The 21,854-nt window shown below is 38.7% G+C and overlaps 1 protein-coding gene across 2 annotated transcripts in view; it reads right to left on the bottom strand.

Annotated features, from left to right (window-relative positions):
• The window catches only part of LOC134212090 (protein dissatisfaction-like), an 85,926-nt gene extending 69,591 nt beyond the window's left edge, over positions 1-16,335 (bottom strand). For both annotated transcript variants that reach the window (XM_062689611.1, XM_062689610.1), the window contains exon 1: positions 15,873-16,335. In XM_062689611.1, coding sequence (XP_062545595.1) covers positions 15,873-15,882 — 10 coding nt within the window. In that variant the 5' untranslated portion in view covers positions 15,883-16,335. The remainder of the gene's footprint in view (positions 1-15,872) is intronic.
• Positions 16,336-21,854: the final 5,519 nt, after the last annotated feature.

Genomic DNA, 21,854 nt, shown 5'->3' on the forward strand with positions numbered 1-21,854 from the left:
TAACCATTCTGACCGGTCCGAATAAAATCATCAGATTATCCATGATCCATCCGCATAGAATTTCTTCGGAAATTCATCCACATGAACTCCCTTTAGGAATAGCCTCAGAAATTCCCCCAGGAATTTTTTTCAGAAGTTCCTCAAGGAGTTACTTCAGAAATTTTTCCTAAAATTACTCTGGAAATTCCTCCAAGAAAAAGATAATTTTCCAGAAATCCCGTAGGAAATTTCTTAAGCACCATTTCCTTGGTAAATTCCTCCTAGAATTGAGCGTGAGCATTATGACCGTAAATTTCGTAGTTGCTACTCCGTGATTGACTAGAACTTGCGAAATTGTACAGAGAACCAAGCGAATTATTGATTTAATGAATGATTAACTACCCATTCCCAATGAACACGTTTCAGAAGCTCAAATATTTTCAGTCAATAACGGCGCTGGCCACGTGCTTACGGTCATATAGGAAGGAAAGGATTGTTACTCCAACTCTTGTTGCTACTAGAGACCGAGTACCTATTGCGAGAAGATAGAAAAATTCGAACGAAGGTCCGACGGTCGACCGTCGGAAAGTTGTTCCGCAAACGTCAAATCACTTGATGAACGGTTAATGTTGGTTGATTTTTTCAGTGTGATAATAAAAAAAATGTAACTTTAAACGAGTGTTACATGCCGATTTACTTTTTAAATAAGTTTTATGGTACTTTGAAGGCTTTTCGGAGCGTATTTATGCGATTTTGCAAGATGTTAGACTTGCTTAATCCTAGAATTAAAAAAACACATCAATAAAGCTAAAAAAAACATTTTAGACTTCTCGAATATTCTTGATATCAAAGAATATCAACACTTTTCGCACAGTGCATGTCATTTGAAGTTTCTGACACTCAGTCTTCTTCTTCTTCTGTGCTCCGCAAAATTAGAAGTTTTCTCTGTTCTCGCAATATACTTCTGCATCTCCACGATTGTCTTGTTTTTGTTTACATCTGTAAGTGCGAGCGAGGGGCTACTCACTAGTGCATGCATAACACAAACAGGAATTTAATTTGGTATTTAAAATAAACATGTTTGATTTAAACATATTGTCTGTTTGCAAATAAACATGTAGGTATATTTTTGATTCAAATAGATGAGATTTGTATCCGTGACTCACTTCGCTTTTTATCGAACCTCCGTGCTAACCTCAAATACGACAAAACGCGCACAACTTAATTTTTTTATCGGCCGCATAAAGCAGAACAAATCATTTTGGATGATCGCGCGATAGTTCGATCGTACTTGTAGAAAACACGCACAAACTAGCATTACCTAATTAATTAACGCAGAACAAATTTTGGATGATCGCGCGATCGTTCTGCATACTTTTCGAAAACACGCACAAACCAACAATCCCTTGGAACATTCCTCAGAAATTTCCTCCATGGATTCCATCCTAAGTTCTTCCTGGAATTTCTGTGAAAATTCCTTCAGATATTCCTCTGGACATTAGGGTATCCAATCATGGTTTGAACCAAATGGCGAGTTTCAGATGAGCCGTCAAAACAAAGTTGATTTATTTCATTAAAGGGACATGTTAGAACTGAGATTTCTAGTTCATATGGAAGCTTAGTTCATTATCTTTCTAAAAACATCCTGGGTGCACATATTTATGCTTAGTTTCATTGAAAAAACTTAATAATTACATAACTTTGATTCGTACCATGGTTTGAACTAAAATCGTACCATGGTTTGAACTACTGCAGCAGCCAGCAGCTCCTAAATATAATACTAATCACATGCATGAAACGCTGAGGAAATCTATAGAAAAGCAAATTTGTTTTACTATTCATCTTCTCGCATTAGATTAGTAACTCGAAACGTGTAAAAATTGTCTACATTATCGATATGAAAATTGCGATTTTTCATATTGGAAATGTAAACAAAACGCTCCAGCTAGGCGCATGCAGCGCTCCTAGCGGACAGCAGCAGAACATGACTGCATTTGCAAGTTCAAACCATGATACGAATTTAGTTCAAACCATGATCAGTTTTTACCTTGTGTAAATGTTACTATTTTAACTATTTAAAACTGTTTCTCAATTGTATGATGGTGTCAATCGATTACAGATAAAAATAGCGTTCTTTTGATATATTGATCTCACTCCTGTGTCATAAAATGCGTCCTTTACGAGCTTTTTGAAATTATGCCACTGGTGGGGGGATTTAGCGCAAATTCAGGACGTTTTTAAATCGCTTTATTTTATTACTTAAACAATATGTACGAATGTTTAAATAAACTCTATCACTTTCAGTATACCTAAATATGCCATTCATACTGTTTTAGGTTCTTTTCCTGCCAATAAGATGGTAATTTCTACTGATTTCAAAATGGTTCAAACCATGATACGCTTTTCACTAGTTCAAACCATGATTGGATACCCTATTCCTGGAATTTCTTCGAAAATTATTTTAGAAAAATCGTTGGGATATTTCTAGAATAAATTCCTCCAGGGTTTGAATCCAACGGAGAATGAGAAAATCTCTCACTTATCATGTGTGTATCACATACCGTGAGAGATGTTTTTCGGTAGCTGTTACGATAATGAACTGATTCGGGGGGCTACAACCCATGATAAATTTCTTTTAATAAGCCCCAATTGCGGGGGCACCGGTTCTGATGATGCATTTACACTTGTTTTACACAGCTGTGTGAAAAAAATATGGTCCCCAACATAAAATGAGCGAGGCCGCCTATTCGAATCAACTTTTTTCCAACTTGTAAACAAGTGCGATAGTTTTGTTTTCATGGCTTGCTATGATTCGAAGAGGTTTTTACCTTTCTTTTATCTTTGTTCGTTATCTATTGAGAGCGATTTCTGCAAACCCTGGATTCTATCCTAAGTTCTTCCTGGAATTCCTGTGAAATTTTTTTCAGGTATTTCTTTGGATATTATTCCTGGAATTTCTTCGAAAATTATTTTAGAAAGATCGTTAGGATATTTCTAGAGAAAATTCCTCCAGGAGACTCACTGCCGTTCTACGCATACTTGTACCAAATTTTAAAAAATCAACTGAGGAAAACACTTTTGAAACAAAACTACAATTTTCATTCCGGACATCATTCGGGGAGGGAATTTAAGGAGTTTACATCACTAGACTATTGTGAGAACTGGTTTCTAATGAAGTGATTCATATTTCAAGTCTATGAATATAATTTGCAACCTTCACGTAAAAAAATAACCTTATATCTTATGGCAAAAAAAACATTAGAAAATACTTAAACTCTTCATTATGCCACCTAATGAGTGATCCCATATAAAAAGTTAATGTTAATGAAAAGTATAAGTTTCCGAATGTATGTGACTAATGCGATGCATAAGTTTTTTCTTATACATGTCATTAAGCGCTTGCTTTGGCAAAAAAGTATTAGAAATATTAATAACTAGCTGTATGTACCCGGCCTTGCTCGGAGTTGCCAGTTTTATTCGCAGTTTTTTTCACAATCGGAAAATAAATAAACCAGGTCAACAGGATGATTGTGTTTTCTTATTGATACTTCATCATTTGATTAAAAGAAGGCAGATTTCATTTGAAAACCTTGATTGATTTTGAAAAAGGGATTAAACCCAAAATCGCCTTATTCCGGGCAAACGTATTCATATATTTTTTTTATTAATCCAATTTGCAATAATGTTACTCTAGCACTATGCAAATCATTCAATTTGATCATTCATTATCATTAATCATATCAATCGTTAATCATTAATCATACACATAGTGTGTCAACATTTAATCACGATCGGTAATCGTTAATCATACTCCAACGGTTTTTTTTAAATTATTCATAATCGTTAATCATTGTCAAAAATGAATTTAATCGTTAATCATTATCAGTCATCATTGTCAAAAATGAATAAATCATTAATCATAATCTTTAATCATAGAGTTGAATGATTTAATCATAACAAATTTAATCATTCGTTGGAAGCTTTATTCATTAACGCTCTGATATATAGATTTCTATGGCCCTTCTACCTTTTCAATAAACATCTTTCAAAAATAGAGAATATGTGTACCAAATCTGGTTGGAATTGGTCCTGGGGGTTGGGAGTTACACTGAATTGCTCGTTTTCTAAAGACAACCCCTTCCCCCTTACCCTCCCTCTTTTCCCAATGACCATTCCACCCCTTTGTTATCTTCTCCTTAGGATAGAGAATGTGTGTACCAAATTTGGTTGAAATCGGTACAGGGGTTCAGAAGTTACACTGAATTGACCTTTTTCTAAACATTACCCCTCCCTCTAGACCCGTCCCCCCTTTCCCAAACTACCCTCCTATATGATCGGCTCCTCATAGTGAATATGTGTACAAAATTTGGTTACGGTCCTGGGGGTTGGGAGTTACACTGAAGTGCTCGTTTCCCAAAGACAACCTCCTCCCCCCCCCTATTCCCACCGCTTTTTCCCAATGACCATCCCACTCCTTTTGATATATTTTCCTTAGGATAGGGAATTTTATTCAAATCGGTCCAGGGTTCATAATTTACTCGGAATCGCCCGTTTTCTAAACAATACCCCTCCCTCCAGACCCCTCCCCCTTTCCCAAATTACCCTCGAATATGATCAACTCCTTATAGTGAATATGTGTACAAAATTTGGTTGAAATCGGTCTTGGGAGTTAAAAGTTACACAGAATTGTTCGTTTTCTAAACAAAACCACTCCCACCACTCCTCCCTCTTTTCCAAATGACCATCCCACCCCCTTTGTGAACTTCCCCTGAGGATAGAGAATATGTGTACCAAATTTGGTTGTGATCGCCAGAGTGGTTCAGAAGTAGTTAGCGAACATACATACATAGATTGGTTTTTTATATATATAATAAAAAATAAATAAAAATAATAAACAACATTAATTTTTTTACGTGTTAGTTCATGAAATAGTTTTGCGAGATAATTTTGCTGAGAAGTACATTCCTCCTCTGGTGTATAGTCCAGATGTCGCGTCAGTCGAGATTCGCTAAGGGTGGAGGGTCCATGTTCAATACCAGTCTTTGGCCAAATTTTTTTGTAAGGTTGCTGAGGTTGTCGAGGTATACAGCATTTCACTCCTCGATGGGAATGTAAAATTAGATTCAATGTAGACACAAACACATGATTTTCTCGGGACCGGGGACCTAATACAAGGGCCTGCCGTTTACTTCATGCAATCTGTGCGTATGTTGCAAATTATGGCAAACTGTAAGCGAAACTAATGCGAGATTACAATAAAATGTTGCAATCTCTGGTTGGGTGTAGGCTTGCAAGATCTAAGCAGAAAATACCTTTCCTATAAGCACCGCTCTAAGAAATAACAGTTCCATGAAATAAAAGTTCATTATCTTGGATTACGATTCATAGTGGCTTCCTCTGTCCAGATCATGCACTCTCCACTTTTCATCCTAGAGCCATCACGTTTATTGACAGCTATAATTCTGCAGATATGTTCCAGATCAACAACGTGACTAATGACAACAATCGCAATTTGGATCTTTGCTTTGTTAACGGCTTCGACACTGCCCCTTTCATTTCAACTGCACCCGCACCATTAGTAAAGCTCGTTCCACATCATCCCGCATTAGTTATCGCAGTCAAGAATTATGGTTCTCTTGAATTCTCCATCAGTTCATCGGCAGTTTCGTACGATTTTCGGAAGGCAGACCACCGTAGTATAGAAGCTGTGTTGTCTAATTTGCATTGGGAGCATATTTTGGATTCAGACGACGTCAATCTCGCTGCACAAACTTTCTCGCACGTCTTGGCTTATGTTATAGATCGGCATGTCCCGAAGAAGATTGTTCGCAATGGTTCCCGCGTTCCTTGGATGACAAATGAATTTCGTTTGCTGAATGAAGAATGAAGAAGAATGAAGAAGGACGCACTCAAAAGATTTACCAAATATCGTACACTCCCGCTGAAACAACACTATGTCAGGCTGAACTACGAATACAAACGCTTGAGTAAGACCTTTTATCATCGAATTAATTAATTAGTAAGACCTCTTCTCACCGAACCTCTTACCACCGGAATTCAATCTAGGCTCCGATCACATCCAAAATCCTTTTGGAATTTCGTTAATAAGCAACGAAGGAGAAAGGATTGCCTTCTTCTATGGTATTGGACGACGTATCGGCCTCGACGCAACAAGATATCTGTAGCCTATTCTCTGCTAAGTTTGTCAGCGTTTTTTCAAATGAAGAGCTCCCTGCCGATCACATCTCACTTGCCGCAGAGAATGTTCCGGTCACAAATCGGCGCTAAGCAGCGTGGATTTTTCAGACACGACGATTTCCAATGTCGCAACCAAACTGAAATCCTCATTCCATCCAGGCCCCGATGGGATTCCGTCCTCATTACTCAAGAAACACATCGTTTCCCTGCTTTTCCATTTCGATGCATTTTCCAGCTTTCTCTGTTAACAGGTTTGTTCCCGCCATGCTGGAAAAAGGCGCAAATTTTCCCAAAAAAGGCAGCAAGTGTGACGTCAATAACTACCGGGCGTTACTTCATTGAGCGCTATTTCAAAACTATTTGAGTTGGTTGTCATGGATCCAATGCTATTCGATTGTATTGTCTATCCGGAACAAATTTATACCGATTTTTAAACCGAAGTTGGAACTTTCTCCAGATACAGGCAACTTTCCCAACTTCGGAAGTAGTGCGCTGGATTCGCCTAAAGATGCGCTAAACAACGCATCAACTAGTTTGACAGATAAAACTTCGGAAGAAAGTTCGGTTCGGAGGTCCCGACTTCCGAATTCTAAGTTGGTGCTACGCCGACAATATGCAGTACCTGAGCGATGATCAATATGGCTTCATTGTCGGTCGATCCACCACGACAAATCTACTGTGCTTAACTTCGTATGTTACCGACAGCTTACTAGAACGAGCTCAAACATCCCAAGTAACATTTCAAGTTTTATTCCGCTCTAGGAATGGTTTTCAAGATCAAATTATAGGAGCTGACAATAAAACCCACTACTAAAGGACAACCTTCTGATGACCACTATAAGAGTAAGATATTGCCAAATGGCCCTCTCTAGATTACCACTATAAACCTGTTATAAGAGTATATAGAAATCCGTTTCAAGCCGCCCGCAAAAAAGGGAATTTGGCTGCGGCAGCTGTCAAAAATGTTGCTTTGAAAAAGAGAAACAAAAATTTGTAGAAAAATAATAACAAAATAAATGATGATGAAAATCATGATGAGGATGCATTCAAAATAATATTTTTTCAGGTTTGTTTTCCAAAGTACTTTCATGGAAATGAGGTGCGCTTTCGATTTCATGGTGAAATCTAGTGCAAAATTAAGATTGAAAACCACGCGCCCGCAAAATAATATAGTTCTGGGCAATAAATTTAAAACGATTATTAAACCAATATCATATGTAAATCTTCACAGAATTTATTAAAATTCCACTCAAATATTGAAATCTATAACTAAAAGGTGTTTTTCGCGAAGAAAACGCCGTCTAATCATGAATTTCCGTGGTAAATTCAACCGACTTGAAATTGCGTCTCCTTTTTCAATATGGCCATCAAAGTTTTCAAACAGAAAAATGTTGCTCTCGTTGAACACCGTTATAAACCCTTTGCAATGTAAGTATTCTTATTGTGGTTATTCTTTTGACCACATTACGACCAAAAATTTTAGATTTGATATAGTCTTGAAAATAGGACTTATTACGTTCTTCGTCATAACCGTAAAGCTACACGTAAAAAAATAACCTTATATGTTATGGCAAAAAACCCTTCGAAAATACTTATACTCTTCATTATGAGTGATCTCATATCAAAAAGATAATAACATTCATAAGTTAATGAAAAGTATAAGTTTCTTAAAGTATGTGACTAATGCGATGTATAAGTTTTTTTTTCTTATTACATGTCATTAAGCGCTTGCTTTGGCAAAAAGTATTAGAAATATTAATAATAAATAACATTAAATTTTTTACGTGTACTCCTGAGTAGCACACTTGTCATATACCAGTTACTGTGACTCATATGCGACCAAATCCAGTCACATTGGAGTTGCCGCAACAAAATCGATCTGCTTTGTGCTACTAGGGCCATAAGATCAATCAGCTTTTGACGTTTAAAGATTTTTCAGCGCATTTATTAGAGGTTTATTGACAGCAATAAGATCGCCAATAAAACTGAGCAACTAGCTATAGTGACTGCTGTCATAAATCCCCTATAAGAATTAAATAAATCCAACAAGCATGGAAATTGTTACTTGGGATGTTATTTACACGGATCTATCTGCTGCTTTCGATAAGAGGAACCATGGGATTGCAATCGCTAAGCTCGAGAGAATTGGAATCAACGGCAATCTTCTTAGCTGGTTCCGTTCCTATCTTACGGATCGGAAACTAACGGTTACTTTAGAAGACTGTTATTCACCTATGTTTAGTGCCACCTCTGGCATTCCGCAGGGCAGTCACCTGGGACCATTGATCTTTCTGCTCTATTTCAACGATGTGAATTCTGTTATCGAAGGCCCACGGTTGTCCTATGCAGACGACCTCAAAATTTATCTGAAGATCCGCTCATATGCAGATTGCGTAGACCTGCAACGCCAACTCGACGCCGTCGCAAATTGGTGTTCATTGAATCGAATGGTGATCAACCCGGCAAAGTGCTCCGTTATTACTTTTTCTCGAAAGAAAGAGCCGATCATGTATAACTATGAATTGAGAGGAACGACAATCGAGCGCGTGAATCACGTGAAGGATCTCGGGGTAATCCTGGATTCACAACTGACTTACAAGCAGCACATCGCATACGTCGTCGATAAGGCTTCAAGAGCTCTTGCAGTTGTGTTTCGAATCGCTAAAACTTTCTCTGACATATATTGCTTGAAATCGCTATATTGCTCTTTAGTGCGCCCCACTCTAGAGTATTGTTCAGCCGTTTGGAGCCCATACTACAACAATGGTGTGGAACGATTGGAATCCGTTCAGCGTCGTTTTCTTCGGTTCGCACTTCGAAGGCTGCCCTGGAGAGTCCCTCTCCAGTTACCAAGCTACGAGAGCCGCTGTCGCCTGATCAACCTTGACACTTTGCAAGTTAGAAGGAACGTCACCAGAGCATTGACCATTGCTGACGTCGTACAAGGCAGGGTTGATTCAATGGTTCTTCTTGAGCTTATCAACCTGAACGCCCGTCCGAGATCTCTTCGTAACTATGTAATGTTGAGGCCAAGACACCATCGAACGAATTACGGTCAGGAAGGAGCTTTAGGCGGTTTGCAGCGGATATTCAATCAAGTTTCCCAAGTGTTTGATTTCCATTTGTCCCGAGAGGTTCTCCGGCGTAAATTTTATTGTTTTTTTAATGACCAAGCTTATTAGCTATATTAATGTGTGTTGTCATGACTTGACTATCTGTATGTGTTTATTATTATAATTATTTGTTGTGTTATATTGTATTTCATCCATAACATCATTGGGGCAGCAACAAGCCTGTTGATGTATAATAATAAATAATAATAAATAATAATAAATAATAATCTTTGAGTATTTTAGGAAAATATATTGAAATCTTCCAAAACCTAAAATGGGACAATTCTGCGTAGAAGAATTCTGCGCATTTCAGAGATTCTCTGGAAATTTCCTTCTAAAAAATTTTCAATTATATTTCCGGAATATTTTTCTTATGAAATCCCTCTAGGAATCTTCTATATTCATACATAATACAAAGACAGCCCAATTTCTGCTAATTTATATTCGTTTTCTTCTTCTTCTAACGAGGAAAAACGTTATGATGAAATTGGAATGCTTTTAAAATCAAAACAATTTGCATGGAATTTTAAAATTTTGATCATCTATATATATTAAACAAAGTTGTAAAAAAATGAGAGATCATTCTGAAGAACCGATTTGTTTTCTAAATAATTTGGTCTAAATTTTGATCGCAAAAAAATGTATCAGAAAATGTTTCAGGGTCAGCTATTTCTTTTATAAATTACTTTAAAAATTATATCAGATTTTTCCGGGGATTCCATCGGAAATTCAGGAAATCCATAGGAAACTCTTTAACGAATGCGTTTGTGGATATCCACGAATTCCTCCGGGAATTCCTATATAGCTCCTTCCACAGTAATTTTCAAAAGAATTCCTTTAATCAACTCCCGGATGAATTTCTTAAATAATTTCCGGAAGCTTCAAAAATTTATAAAAGTATTCCTGGAAGATTTTTTGAAGTAGCACCGTGAGGAACTTCCGAAAAAATTACCAAAGAAGTTATCAAAGGATTTCCTATGGGGATATTTCCAAAGGAAACTGGTACCCAACTATTTAGTTCCGGAACACTGGCACCGGTCGTGCTTAGAATCGGTTTCAAATGCAAAAACCCAACTTAATTCACCGAGTAGTGATACTGCCTTTCTCGAATTTAGTCAAGACACCACCCTTATATGGCGCCTATATGGCTCGGTTCGATATACAATTTTATTTATAAGTTTTAAACGCAAAGGTCGATCTTTATAAAATTCAATAGTGATCAACTAGGCTTTGCCCTCTGTTAAATAAAACTTGTTGAATAAATCGGTTGAAGATTACTATATGAAAAGTTGTCTAATGTTTTTCTAGATTTTGTGAACCCACATACATACACCCATCACACGGACAGACAGATATGTGCTCAGTTTGTTGAGCTGAGTCGATTGGTATATAATACAAAGGGTCTCCGGGACTTGTTGTACGAGAAAGGCAAAAATAAATCCACTCAGACCAGATTCGAACCAATGACGTCGTGAATGAGAGGCCTCAATCAACAACCTCGGATCTACGAGTGTTTTGTTATTGTGCCTTATTATGATGCCAACTTTCGTGATCATTTTCCAAGGCTTTCATATATGTGTAAAATGTATACGCAGTACAAATATCACGTGCTATCAAACCATTCACCATTAAAATCCACCACGTGGCGGCAAAATTTTCAAAAATATCAGTGTAGCTTTTTTTCTGGAGGTATATTTTTCTTAGGCGACTATCTGGCGCTTATTTTTCGTTGCGACTAAAAATAAGCGGAGGGGTAAATTTTATTATGAGCAGTACAATATGTGTTGTGTTTGAAGTGCGCGTAACATGCTGCCAATTTTCAAACAAACCTTCATTGAAATTTTGGTTGAATTTCCCTAAGTTCTAATGCTAAGCAACAACAACTATAGATCTATGACTTTGTGGATAAGTTGGTACTTTTTGTTTTATTTATGACTAGCAGACCCGACGAACTTTGTTTCGCCTAAAATTGATTTATTCTCTGATTAGTTTCCACGTTATGCAGAAATTTCTGTTTCATTTGTATGGGAACCCCCCTTTCAAAAAGGCGAGGGGTCTCGAACCATTATAGGAACCTTCCCCGGACCCAAAAACCTCGGCATACAAATTTTCAAGCCGATCGGTTCAGTAGTTTCGGAGTCTGTATGGTTCAGACAGACAGACATACGATGGATGCCCACTGCGGGACGTTAAAATCGTCATCGGTGACATGAACGCACAGGTAGGAAGGGAGGAAATGTATAGACCGGTCATCGGACCGGATAGTCTGCACACCGTATCGAATGACAACGGCCAACGATGCATAAACTTCGCAGCCTCCCGCGGAATGGTAGTCCGAAGCACCTTCTTTCCCCGCAAAAATATCCACAAGGCCACATGGAGATCACCTAACCAAGAAACGGAAAACCAAATCGATCACGTTCTAATCGACGGTAAATTCTTCTCCGACATCACGAATGTCCGCACTTACCGCAGTGCGAATATTGAATCCGACCACTACCTCGTTGCAGTATGCCTGCGCTCAAAACTCTCGACGGTGTACAACACGCGTCGAAGTCGGACGCCGCGGCTTAACATTGGGCGGCTACAAGACGGTAGACTAGCCCAAGAATACGCGCAGCAGCTGGAAGTGGCACTTCCAACGGAAGAGCAGCTAGGCGCAGCGTCTCTTGAAGATGGCTGGAGAGATATTCGATCCGCCATTGGTAGCACCGCAACCGCTGCACTAGGCACGGTGCGCCCGGATCAGAGAAACGACTGGTATGACGGCGAATGTGAGCAGTTAGTGGAAGAGAAGAATGCAGCATGGGCGAGATTGCTGCAACACCGCACGAGGGCGAACGAGGCACGATATAAACAGGCGCGGAACAGACAAAACTCGATTTTCCGGAGGAAAAAGCGCCAGCAGGAAGATCGAGACCGTGAAGAAACGGAGCAACTGTACCGCGCTAATCACACACGAAAGTTCTATGAGAAGTTAAACCGTTCACGTAAGGGCCACGTGCCACAGCCTGATATGTGTAAGGACATAAACGGGAACCTTCTTACGAACGAGCGTGAGGTGATCCAAAGGTGGCGGCAGCACTACGAAGAGCACCTGAATGGCGATGTGGCAGACGAAGATGGCGGTATGGTGATGGACCTGGGAGAACGCGCGCAGGACATAATTCTACCGGCTCCGGATCTCCAGGAAATCCAGGAGGAGATTGGCCGGCTGAAGAACAACAAAGCCCCTGGGGTTGACCAACTACCAGGAGAGCTATTTAAACACGGTGGTGAGGCACTGGCTAGAGCGCTGCACTGGGTCATTACCAAGATTTGGGAGGAGGAAGTTTTGCCGCAGGAGTGGATGGAAGGTGTCGTGTGTCCCATCTACAAAAGGGCGATAAGCTGGATTGTAGCAACTACCGCGCAATCACATTGCTGAACGCCGCCTACAAGGTACTCTCCCAAATTTTATGCCGTCGACTAGCACCAACTGCAAGGGAGTTCGTGGGGCAGTACCAGGCGGGTTTTATGGGCGAACGCTCCACCACGGACCAGGTGTTCGCCATTCGCCAAGTACTGCAGAAATGCCGCGAATACAACGTGCCCACACATCATCTATTCATCGACTTCAAAGCCGCATATGATACAATCGATCGGGACCAGCTATGGCAGCTAATGCACGAACACGGTTTTCCGGATAAACTGACACGATTGATCAAAGCGACGATGGATCGGGTGATGTGCGTAGTTCGAGTTTCAGGGGCATTCTCGAGTCCCTTCGAAACCCGCAGAGGGTTACGGCAAGGTGATGGTCTTTCGTGTTTGCTATTCAACATCGCTTTGGAGGGTGTAATACGAAGAGCAGGGATTAACACGAGGGGTACAATTTTCAATAAGTCCGTCCAGCTATTTGGTTTCGCCGACGACATAGATATTATGGCACGTAACTTTGAGAAGATGGAGGAAGCCTACATCAGACTGAAGAGGGAAGCTAAGCGGATCGGACTAGTCATCAACACGTCGAAGACGAAGTACATGATAGGCAGAGGTTCAAGAGAAGAGAAGAGAATGTGAGCCACCCACCGCGAGTTTGCATCGGTGGTGACGAAATCGAGGTGGTAGAAGAATTTGTGTACTTGGGCTCACTGGTGACTGCCGAAAATGACACCAGCAGAGAAATTCGGAGACGCATAGTGGCTGGAAATCGTACGTACTTTGGACTCCGCAAGACGCTCCGATCGAATAGAGTTCGCCGCCGTACCAAACTGACAATCTACAAAACGCTAATTAGACCGGTAGTCCTCTACGGACACGAGACCTGGACGATGCTCGTGGAGGACCAACGCGCACTTGGAGTTTTCGAAAGGAAAGTGCTGCGTACCATCTATGGTGGGGTGCAGATGGCGGACGGTACGTGGAGGAGGCGAATGAACCACGAATTGCATCAGCTGTTGGGAGAACCATCCATCGTTCACACCGCGAAAATCGGACGACTGCGATGGGCCGGGCACGTAGCCAGAATGTCGGACAGTAACCCGGTGAAAATGGTTCTCGACAACGATCCGACGGGCACAAGAAGGCGAGGTGCGCAGCGGGCAAGGTGGATCGATCAGGTGGAAGATGACTTGCGGACCCTCCGCAGACTGCGTGGTTGGCGACGTGTAGCCATGGACCGAGCCGAATGGAGAAGACTCTTATATACCGCACAGGCCACTTCGGCCTTAGTCTGAATAAATAAAATAATAAGGTTCAGACAGACAGAAATTCATTTTTATGTATATAGATAAGCAGTTTATTTCTAACACAGAGTATGACATCATTTAGAAAATAGTTAACATCTATTTTAATAAACATTGATTTTGGTGTGAAAAGTGTGAACTCGTTTAACCCGCTCTAAACTGTTTGGTGCCAAATTACTACCAGAATAACGAGGAAAGCATTATTTTGCCTTTCTTGTATACTAAGTATACGTAAAGGCTATTATATGTTCGCACCAAAAACAAACTTTTTATAAAAGGCCCGGAGGCTCATAATATTATACACCAATTGACTCAGCTCGACGAATTGAGGTGATATCTGTGTCTGTGTGTATGTATGTATGTGTATCACTTTTTTGGCACTTATCCTTAACCGATTTGCTTGCAACAAATTTCATTTGACAAGGTGTCCTGTCCCATTGTTTCCTATTTAAAATGGGTTATTTCAAAATAAAAATTATGCCTAAAATACAGTTTTAATAAAATACCAACACCACTAGGTGGATCAATCAGGTTGGCTTATTTCCTCACGAGTGACAACAACCGACGCCAGAAAGACGCCTCGCTTACCTGGACTAACTCAGATCGTACATACTATTTCCTGCAATACTGGCACGACTCAAAATTCTTGATTTTTGACATTTTATTCCAAAGCATGGAATGCAGTGTGGAGTTTCACCTGACGAAGACACAGGTCGAAATACACAATTTATCAAAAGTTATGCTTATTTTAAAATTTGACGATTTTTCGGAAACATTGTATAAAACCTCGAATTTATCGATTTTTCCAAGGTTTTTTATTGAAAGGCATAAAACTAATCCTTTTGTATCAACACATGTAAAAAAAGTCCATGGAATTCGAAATATAGCATAGCATAGCATGAACCCTTGCACAAATCGTAGATGGAGTTGCCGAGATAAACATATCCACGGTCATCACAGATTCCGCCAGAATCTACAATTAGGTGGACTTGATTTTCTTCACACACCTGGCTATGTCCTTACAAGTGTTTTTATTTATATCCATGGAATTCGAAACATTTACAAAAATATGAAAGTTTCTTTTTTTGAGTGAAAATATTGAAACGGTGTTTCTGTACATTTTCAGATTTCGAGTTGTGCCTGTATTGCACGAAACCACCGATACCACACCCATTAACATATGAGGCTGGAATTTACGACGGCTATTTTGCGAAACTACTCCTATTCGAGTCACAGCCCCATTTTACTGGTATTTTGCACTAGCTTGGACTTGTCTTTCTGTTCCATACGTGTCGACAATAATATAAACTTGAATGTACAACAAAATTACAGATTGGTATCCACGTTTAATCGTTTCCAAAATTCGTTCAACTAGTATCCCACTGTTTCCGTCAATTGATGCTGCACAATATACATCACTCCCAGTAGGATTCCCACTCCTTAAAAAGACATATTTATACTTTGGAGATTCAAAGGTATTATTGGTATCTTACTAGTGCCAACGAAATAACCACGTACGATCATTTCATCCCCCTTCCAACTGACTGTAAGAACTGCAATTATCAAACAAATATTACTGTTAAAATTGTGTTTTCAGAATATCCATCGATTTATAAATAGCAAGATCATTTTACTTATTAAATTAGTTATAAACCTCATAAGATATTGTCGACATTTTGAACAAGTGTAAATGTGATATAGTTTTTTTTAATGAATATAAATGCACTGCTATCCTGAACAGGTTCAAAATATGTGTTGTTTGCCATCAAATATTCATCACACACTATTTACATATCACTTATACCCTATCTGAAGTTTTTGAGCAGCTCAACTAGTATCCAATGTAACATGCTACCTGTTCCCATTCTTCGTGGTTGCCAAACGAATTTGAAATCCAACTTGATTAATTTTTATTGACGATTTGTCATCAACTGATTGCAGAAATATTTGTTTCACTTGTACTAGCTACAAAACTAATAACCAAATCACTTCTGAAACTCGATTCAATTCTCCAACTTTATCCGTAACCGAAAACTACTGCACTCATAATTCCATCAGTGGAATGTTGCACTACACTGCTGTTCACTAATGTCCCGACGCGCCCGATGTGAAACGATTTCCTTCCAAACTGGAAATGCGAAACGGTTGGTGTCACTTGCTCGATTGTTCCTGATCAACTGACTCCGACTGTCCAGATTTCCCGCAATGGCACAGCCAGAAATGGTAGAAGCTGATTACCGACTGATGCTGTATTGACTTCATCACAATTCACATTTGCTACAGTTACCGCTGACATCAGCGACTCACTTCAACCGGAACGGCAGGCTCTCTTCCTACCACCCCCATCCAGCGACACCCACAAACCACCTTTTTCACCTCATCATGTCGACTTTATCGTTGCTGCCGAGCAAGCGTTCTCCCCCTCTGCCGTGCCAGCCAGAGCTATATCCTTGCTCTCGAATCCTTATGTTCATGCTCGCATCCCGCGTCACCGCTTTGGCTCTGACTGGCGCATCTACACAAAATCCAACACCAGTCAGTCATTTTCCTGTTTCCCTACAGCCGACCTCCGTTGTCACTTTTCCCATTCCACCAACAGCGAAGCGGATGGAAAAGTCCTTATGGCAACGAGCACAGTGGCTCACTCCGAGGCTGTTCAAGCCAACCACAGCATCCGACCAGCCAACCTCGGCAGCCCGTGATGAGGCACTGCTCCCAACTTCTTCTTTTTTTACAACTCAGTGTTGCATCCTTGCATTATGTATAAAATACGACATGTGACATTCATGTTTTACATATCGTAGGAAGGCGTGGCAGCTCTGTCAACGTGCAGCTGATATTCTCCATGTTGCGATTTTCACCCGGCAAGGATACCGGACACTCTCTCCTATGGGCGGAGCTTGTTCTCTTTAATTTTACGTTACTACGCTCATTCATTCATTCATTCATAGCGGGCTGAGATACACTCATACATAAGTGGTTTGATAGGGACGCACTGATACCAGCGCGGAAAGGACGTAGTAAAACGTACGGTAGATGCAAGCCGGAAGGCAGCTCAATATGCCACGAATGAACGGGAAGAACGAAAACAATCTGGTCAATTTTTTGGCTTTTGGCATTCCATTGTGTAGCTTTCGGTTGCCTTTCCAGGGAAGGATACGACTGCAGGATTGCTGCCGTTGCTGAACAGATAGCAGTAGGTCCTACAAAGGTCATGGCCGACAGGAAGTCGTAGTGTAAGCGAAGCAATTAAATGGAAATCAAATCCATGCGTTAACATTTAATCCGAAGAAATGAGATAAATGCAACACCTTTCAGTAATCGAACATTCACTTTAACTTTAATATTCACTGACGCATATTCAATTCAATATGTGCTTAAAAATTAACAATGAAGGCATTTTGTTAAAAGTCATTTTATACCCAAACCCTTCTTCATCATTCTCTTTGTAAGAAAAACTCTGAAAGTGCTGTATGGATCGTCACCCGCCTCAAAACACTACTCCCTAAAAGGGTGACATAATTTGAAGATTTCTCTATCAATTCTATCAATTACCTCTGGTTACCTTGTCATCAGAATATTGTCCGTACATTCCTTTTGTTTGACTGACAGGAGATCAATAATGGCATAACCTCATCCTAAACAAAGTTGTCACGTCCCCATCAGGATAAGCAACGGCTCGCAGTTCAGTATTCATTAAGCACTTCCGCAGCTTATACACTCTCGGCCTTATGTTTGGTACCATCATGTGAAAAATATATCAAAGTTTTTTTTACAGATATTTGTTTAGTCTTATGTTCAATTTGTAATGTTCACGTCTCATTCGAAAGATAGTGAGTAGTTCTTGAACTTGAGATATTTAACAAAAAACATTCTAATTGGAAAACATGTTAAAATTTGGACTGAAGTTGCACTTTTTCTTCAAAATTAACATAAATTTTAAACCCAAATCATTCGAAAATGAGCCGACAAAAATTCAAAGCAAGTATGGGAAGACGACTGTGAATCTATGCACTTTCAATATCAATTTTTAGAATGTTTGAGAAAAATCTAGTTTTTTTTAGTGATAAACGGGTATGATTTGCTTCGGCCATAAGTTTGGGTTCGCCCCCAAAATAGTATTTCTACTATATCTCAGCCGTTTTTGTTATGATTTGAGCTCTCCGGGAAGCATATGAAAGCCAAAGAGTTTAATTAACTGTCCTGATATAGAATGTGTAGTTAGTTTAGCCAATTATATTAAATATTTCGCAATATAGTTAAATTTTCCTCCAAATATAAAATAAAATATACAAAATAACTATCATTTAGCAAATGCTTTCGGCATGAGGGAACATCATTGCATGAAGTGTCGAAAATCATAACATTCGATAGCTAAATGAATGAGAATGGTGTTCAAAACCTCACTGAGTAATGCTCTGTTGAATTATTAACTATTTTGTGCTGATATAAGCTCGAAGAACTTTACTAAATAAAAGTAAAGAACTTCAATAAACCCAATCAGCAATGCATAACAAAATTATTACTCAATTCTATGGTTGTTATTTAAAACAACGTGTGTTTTAATTAGATAATTCGATAAAACGTGTATTCGGCTAGTTTTATTTCAAATCAAAATTATAACAACATTAGTTATGTATATTTACACAAAATAATTGCCTACATTTTTTGTAGATAGGGTAGTGAGCTAATTCCCGTCGTAGTAGGTAGTGCTTGGTTTTCAAATCTAATTTATACGCTAACCCAGCTACTGACTCCAGCTAAGTTGTATGTAACATGTATTTTAGAGTTCCTAGTTTTCATTGCGTAGTATTAGCACAATGAACAAATCATGGTTTATTGAGAATCGGCAATCAAAAATACCCTTCAATTTTTTTAAATTTGTCTTACGAAAATCTGTTTACGTCCATGAGAATTTTCATTCGTCCATTCCAAAATTCGATGGATTGCTGTCAAATAAATCTGTTGGTATTGGTTTGCTATTTCAAAAAGTACACCAAATTAGTTTTTTATGCGGTATGTTACCGTGTTAAATCAAAATTACATAAATTAATTTAATATTGACCTGTTCTGAACATATTGTGTGTACATTGTGGAACATAGAATAGAATATGTGTATGGAGGATGTTCGCGGTTATCCAAGAAATTCCTGAAGTGGAGGCCTTCAAATCTACACGCGTAACCAATGATCTACAGGCCTGTTTTGAACGTTGTATGTGTCCAATGTGGAACATATAATTGAATATGTATATGAAAGATGTTCATGGTTATCCAAGAAATCCCTGTAATATAACAGAATCTGCGTATGGAAGACGTTCGCGTTTATCCAAGAAATACCTGAAGTGAAGGCCTTCAGATCTACACGCGTAACCAATGATCTACACCGTTATTGATTGATTTTGTTGTCGTTTGATTGGAATGACGTCTTATTTTAATTAATAGTTCAATATTGCAAAATTTCTTCACGTAGAACAAACGTGAACTTTTTCAAATAAATTTTCAAATTTGATCTAGACTATCTTTTGAAAAGGGCCAAACTTTTTTTTACTGATTTTTTCAAATGGATATTGGATATTATTGACAAACGACACATCCTACAAAAAAGTGTTGTATGGGTGACTATCGCAAAATCAGTCAAACATTCTAATAAAAATATTCGAAAAATTCTAAATAAAGCCCTACACTGAAAAAAATCAGTTTTAAAAATTAAAAGTCAATTTGCGAAAAAATCCCCTTTTTGATTTGAATGAAACTTCGTCTCAAGATGGATGATTATGTTCCCTACCAACCGTCCATACATCGCAAGCTGGGCATTTTTAAGGGAAAAAAGTTTTGCTTACAACAACTTTTTCTAGTATGAATTTCAGTGTCTTTAAAGGGTGTCAGTGGATTCAACATATATGTACATACATACTTATATTAAGTATTCCAGTACAGTCAAGCAGAGTAGAATGTTTTGGTCGTAACTGGTCGCAACTAAACAAGCGAATAAAGGAATATAGTATTTTTTTGAAGATATGAACCATTTTTTAATGTTACTCTTAATTTAAAAAAAAACTATATTTAGTTGCTAAATTAGGCAAAATATCATTAAAATTGAGTTGTTTGGGGTTCTGAGATAAGTATGGCATTCATCGGTTTAGTTTCGGATAAAAATACACTGAAAAAAATTCCGACAAAAAAGTTTTTGTCAGAAAAACTTTTCTCCCTTAAAAGTACCCAGCTTGCGATGTATGGACGGTTGGTAGGGAACATAATAGCCTATCTTGAGACAAAGTTTCGTTCAAATCAAAAGTGGCGTTTTTTCGCAAATCGACTTTTAATTTTTAAAACTGATTTTTTTCAGTGTGTGGCTAAATTTGGATTGTTTCCAATATTTTCACTAGAATGTTTGACTGATTTCGCGATAGTCACCCATACAACACTTTTTTGTAGGAAGCATCGTTTTTCGATTATATTCATTTGAAAAAATCAGTAAAAAATGTTTGGCCCTTTTCAAAAGATAGTCTAGATCAAATTTGAAAATTTGTTTGTAAAAGTTCACGTTTGTTCTACGTGTAGTAATTTAACTATTGAATTGTCAATTGAAATAAGACGTCATCTCGAGCCAGCCTCGGGCTGAAAGTCTCGATAATAAAGACAAAAAAAAGACGTCATTCCAATCAAACAACAACAGCATCAATCAACTACAGTGACTATAATAACAGTGCCGTCAAGTGTCAAAATTGGAACAGAACCAGCTGTCAGTTCCATACAAATGCGCACTCCAAACGAGCAGGAGACCTGTCAAACGTGGAATATGGCGATACTCTTCTTATAGGACTCTACTATCAACAATGGTGCTCAATTGCTCTTTTGACAGCTGACCTACTGGATGCTCTTTATGACTCTTAGCTCCTGGTTGTCAGTCTGGGTGTTACGCTGACCTAGGAGCACATGTACCCTATTAGACTTACGCAAAATGATCTTTAGTTACGCGTGTAGATCGAAAGGCCTTACTCCAGGGATTTCTTGGATGATCAATAACATATGCTGTCTACCACGAGGTCTACCATATATTTTCTCTGTACCACAAGGAGCATGTACCATACTTAAAACAGGACTGCAAATCTTTGTTCCTGACTGTAGAGCTTAAGCCATTTCTTGGATAACTGGACGACCTATCTGTGACCTTATGCAGAATAACTATCATGTCGGTCAATTTCGAAAATCAAATTTGAAAGTTTATTTTCGGTTCCAGTTAACAAAAATTTCCAAGTGCAATCCCATTTCGACCGCATAAAAATGGTTTTGATTGTACTGCCATTCAGTTAAGTGCCTCAGTCTGTCAAACAACTAACACATAAGCTTAACATATACGTATTATATTATGAAATTGTTTTTCTTATTTCAAACTTTTGCAATAGTGGAAAATTTTAGTATGAATGGCGAGTTTGTATGAAAATATATATTTGGAAGACTTTACTTTTATTACGCTGGCGGAAAATAATTGAAAACCCCACTTTTATTGACTGCATGATGTATTATCAGTTGTGTAACATAGGATTATTTCAGTTCAAACCGCCAGTTTGGCAACGCGTTTTTCGACTATAAACAAGGTGACGAAGAAAATAAATTTCAAACGCTCCAAAGTTTGAAGAAACAGATCATTTGAACGCCTTCCGGCAGTTATTTTTCAATTATTATTTACTTGAGCAATAAACATTGCTTTTATTTAGTGCGCAGTGAGAAATTTATGTGAGAAAGTGAAGTGAAAATCAGTGAAATAAGTTGATTTTGGTGACGGTGTTGCGCGTCTTCTACAGCAGTGAACGAACTGGATTTTCCTTCGTCGCAC

The sequence above is a fragment of the Armigeres subalbatus genome, chromosome 2, assembly GCF_024139115.2.
Source record: "Armigeres subalbatus isolate Guangzhou_Male chromosome 2, GZ_Asu_2, whole genome shotgun sequence".
In the NCBI taxonomy this organism is placed as follows: domain Eukaryota; kingdom Metazoa; phylum Arthropoda; class Insecta; order Diptera; family Culicidae; genus Armigeres; species Armigeres subalbatus.